General features: G+C 41.8%; 1 protein-coding gene across 1 annotated transcript; it reads left to right on the top strand.

Moving 5' to 3' along the window:
• Positions 1 to 774: 774 nt before the first annotated feature.
• On the top strand, positions 775 to 2,626 carry IL17A (interleukin 17A). The gene is made up of 3 exons (XM_026845593.1): positions 775 to 801; positions 1,381 to 1,625; positions 2,366 to 2,626. The coding sequence occupies exons 1-3, from the start codon at positions 775 to 777 to the stop codon at positions 2,601 to 2,603; spliced, it is 510 nt and encodes a 169-aa protein (XP_026701394.1). The 3' UTR covers positions 2,604 to 2,626.
• The last annotated feature ends 1,392 nt before the right edge of the window (positions 2,627 to 4,018 follow it).

Here is a 4,018-nt window from a genome sequence, read left to right as displayed (position 1 = left end):
GAATTTGGGAACTCACTATCACAAAACATTCTGATCAAAACTGACATATCACACCTGAGGTGTAGATGTGAGTAAAAATAGTGTGATCCAGACTAGGAGATTCAGGAAAAAAAAAAAAAAAAAAAAAAAAAAAAAAAGCTTCAGAAGGGATCTAGCTCTTCTGACATGAAGACAAGTGGCAGCACATGGCAAGTATTGGAGAGCAATTGGATGGGGGCCAGCTGTGCAACATCTGCCCACTTCAGGATGAAAAGATATCAGACTGACCTAGGAGCAAATGGATCCAACCTGGCAGTGCCGGTGACATTAATGGGTTTGAGACCTACATCATCCCAAGTCAAGACCATGAAGCACATCGACTTAGGTTTGACCAGATGGCAGCTCTAGTCCCGATTTTAAAATCGTGTACTTTGCACCCGCTTACTGCAGTGCGTGTCAATTTTTTTTTGGTGGTTTTCTAATATCATCATTGAGTTTTGTTACTGCTGGAGTGACATGGCTAAAAGAATGACATCATCTACAGATCTAAGAAAGGATGAGCCCATATCCTGTCTTCCACCAGCGTTAATGGAATATATATACATACACTTTTAAACAAGCTATGGTCAGAAACCACAGTTAAGGTTGGGAAAAAAAAAAAAACAAACACCTACTCCAAATTAACTAGGACAGCACAGAAACCCTTATAAAAAGTCCAGCAGCAAATGTGCCCAGACACCTTCAATTCAACAGAGCCCAGTATAAGCATCAGCTGCAGTAAGAGAAAGGAGGAAAATGTCTCCAATCCTTTGTGCTTCTCTGGTAAGAACTTACTTTCTGCTTTTTTTTTACCCCAGTTAGACAGAGGCATATTTAATGCTAATAGATGACTGTCAGGGATGGGGATGCACCTTTAAAATGCTTGTTTAAACCATTAATAACTGAAAATAACTAAAGAAGACAACTACTGAATAGCACCAACATGGGGCAGCAATGAGACTGTACGGGTATATTAGTGCACAAGGCTACTGCAACATACTGCGAGTCAAGAAATACATTGAAAATTCAATCTTAGGGTGGGTTGTGGGGTTTTTTTGTTATTATATCCTTTCTGCTATCTCCTACATTCAATTATTTTCTATCATTCACATTTTCTAATCACCAAATTACAACTGAGTGTGTACCCTACCTGTCAGCACTGTAAGAATTAGTTAATGAAGGCAGGAGTGGATGTGTTATGTGACAAATTTTCCCATAAATACTCCAACCTGCAGTGTAGGCTTTAACTACCAGCTAAACTGGCTGTGGATGAATTTCCCAGCCGCACAGAGGAGTCATTAGGCATGCTGTGTTATAGCAGCTGTACCTGCATCCTATCCTAAACGTACCAACTGTCTGCAGTTCAGATCCCTGCTCTTAATGCTGTTGGCCGTGCTGTCAGCCAGCAGTTCTGCCTCCGGGAAGGTGATACAGCCCGGACTCAAGCCGGGGAGCCTCTTCAAGCAAGCATATGCTGGATGTCTGACCCAAAAAGACTCAACATTCCCTCAGACTGTGAGAGTAAACATAAGCATCAGCAACTCAAACCAGAATGCCATTGTGAGTCCTGATGTCAGCAGACGCTCTCTGGCTCCGTGGGATTACAGGTATGATCTCTGTCCCTGTTGTCTAGAAATACTTGGGCTGCCCTGGTCAAGAATACTGCTGAGGCTATGCCCACATCTTTATTTTCATTGCTTCACTGTTGAAAGATTTTTGGAAATATGAGGGTATCCACAGTCCATATAATTCTCTTTGAATGATAACCAATACAGAATGGAGCACAGAGGAAAAAAAAAAAAAAAAAAGGTCTAGGCTGACATACAGAAGGCAAAGCAAATTATTATTTTTGCAGTTTGAATTAATTTATTTGTGTACTGGGGCAAGCTTTCTCTTCAAAAGCATTATTTACCTAACGGATCATCAAAAATAACTCAGAGGGCTTGCATCATATTCAATGGTGGTTTAAGAACATCAGCATCAGGCTCTAAGAACGTTTCATATTTTGGGAGGGAGCTGAAGGTCCTTAGGTCTGTCAGTCAGTCTGATACGTCAGGAAGCTCAAATAATTTCTAACCCGTCTTTCAAAGTTAGTGTCTATCTGAAGCAAGTTCTTTGCAAGGGCAGTTGCATGTAATCCTGGCATGTTTGTCTTATATTAAAAACCTGCAGTATTTACTTTATTACAGTTTAGTTCTCAAAAACCAGGGCCTACCGCCCCTCCATAGCCACTCTCACAGGGGGGACACGTTCCTGAGCGGGGAGCCCATAGTGATCCAGACTACCACGTCTCCAGAGATGCAGCAGCATTTCCATTTCAAAGACTTCCTTTCATGTCAACTTACAGGATCGATGAGGACCACAACCGTTTCCCCGAGATGATTGCCGATGCCAAGTGCCGCCACTCCAGGTGTGTGAATTTGGACGGGAAGCTGGACCACAGCCTCAACTCCGTCCCCATCAAACAGGAGATCCTCGTCCTCCGGAGGGAGAGGAAAGGTTGCCACCAATCCTACCGGCTGGAGAAGAAAGAAATCACTGTGGGCTGCACATGTGTCACCCCCTTGATCCGACACCAGGCTTAAGGGAAGCCAGTAGTGTAAGAGCAGGGAGCCACGAAGGAGAACCGCATTGCCTAACAGCACTGAAGTGAAGGGGCCTGATTCCCATAGCGATTAGCTAAAATCTAGCAGCATATATTAGAAATTTTGTAATTCTCAGTTAAAAAAAAAAAAAAATGCTTTCCCCAAAAATCTTGAACTCCATCAATTCAGAATCCAGACAACTTCATGTGCCAGGCTGAAAAAGTGATGGGAACTGTTTACACATCTTTAGTTTACACTTTGAAATGTCTAATAAAATTAATATAATTAATATAATTATTATAATTAATATTAGAATCATATTAATATAATTCTATTTATGCTGGTGGAAAATTTAGTAATAATGTATCTATTTATCCTCGTGTAATTAAAAAACAAACAAACAAAAAAAAACCTGACTCTGTGGTATTCTTTCTTTCTACAGAAGCCTTTTTGATAAGGCAAGAAATCACCCAATTCAATTATGACTCTATAAGAGATGATGCTAAACCCTAAAAACCTTTTAACAACATTTAGCTCTGCTGCCGCAGAACATAAAGCCCATAGAAAAGTTAGGGCTGGTATCATCAACACCATTTTACCGATAGAGAAAGTAAGATACTTGGAGGAAAATGATTTACCAAGTGACACCCAGTAGATTCACTTTCAAGACAGACAAAATAAGCAGTGGGTAACTACCCAGTGATCCACCTAATTATCCGATTGGAAAGGAATTTGTAAAGGTAGGTTCGGTGCAACATTCTGAATGCTTCTCTGTGGAGAAATAAACTCCCTCCCCTAAAAATGGCGAGTACGTTTCCACTGCTAAGTTTTAACTTTGGTCTGACATTGTCTAGAATTTCACTCCAACCCGTTTTAACACATTTTCTGGGTTGCTACCTGAGCACAAGAAGAAAAGTACATGAGTGAATCGGGTGGATCATCGAAGCGATTAACCGCATATCACTAACTGCAGTCGTAATTTTCTCCATGCTCGTGTCCTTCCAATACGTTCACCGCCAGCAGTTAGCGCTTCAAATGTAGAGCACCCTGACACAGCACTTCTGCCACGGTTATGATGGGGCTTGCGTAGGTGGGTGTCTAGCACAGCAGGTGGGTTTATTTAAAGCACACTTGGGTTAAAAGTGCTCAGAGGAAAATGTTCCATGTTTCAAAAGGCAGGCTGCTTTGCAAAGATGCGGGTTGGTTTTTTTTTTTTGCTGTTTGCTGCGGTCTCAGGGAGGTGTGACCCTTCTCGGGTACTGGCAAAATGCCATTGGCAAATGCAACAGCTAATACAGAATTTAGAGAGATGCAGACGTCAGGGATACAAGTCCCTAATGAGAGTCAAGGTCCTCTCAGGTGAAAGCATCTCCCGCAGATCCATCTGTGCCAACTGGAGATGTGATCATCCCAGC

The sequence above is a fragment of the Athene cunicularia genome, assembly GCF_003259725.1.
Source record: "Athene cunicularia isolate RWA chromosome 3 unlocalized genomic scaffold, athCun1 chr3_part1, whole genome shotgun sequence".
In the NCBI taxonomy this organism is placed as follows: domain Eukaryota; kingdom Metazoa; phylum Chordata; class Aves; order Strigiformes; family Strigidae; genus Athene; species Athene cunicularia.
Note: the sequence above shows the minus strand (reverse complement) of the source record. Positions and strands in the feature narration are given on the sequence as shown.

What these genes read in the sequence shown, in the direction of transcription:
- IL17A (XM_026845593.1), top strand. Translation starts at nt 775, where the DNA reads ATGTCTCCAATCCTTTGTGCTTCTCTG. An exon ending in CAATCCTTTGTGCTTCTCTG is followed by an intron (nt 802 to 1,380) that starts GTAAGAACTTAC and finishes AACTGTCTGCAG; the next exon opens with TTCAGATCCCTGCTCTTAAT. An exon ending in CTGGCTCCGTGGGATTACAG is followed by an intron (nt 1,626 to 2,365) that starts GTATGATCTCTG and finishes GTCAACTTACAG; the next exon opens with GATCGATGAGGACCACAACC.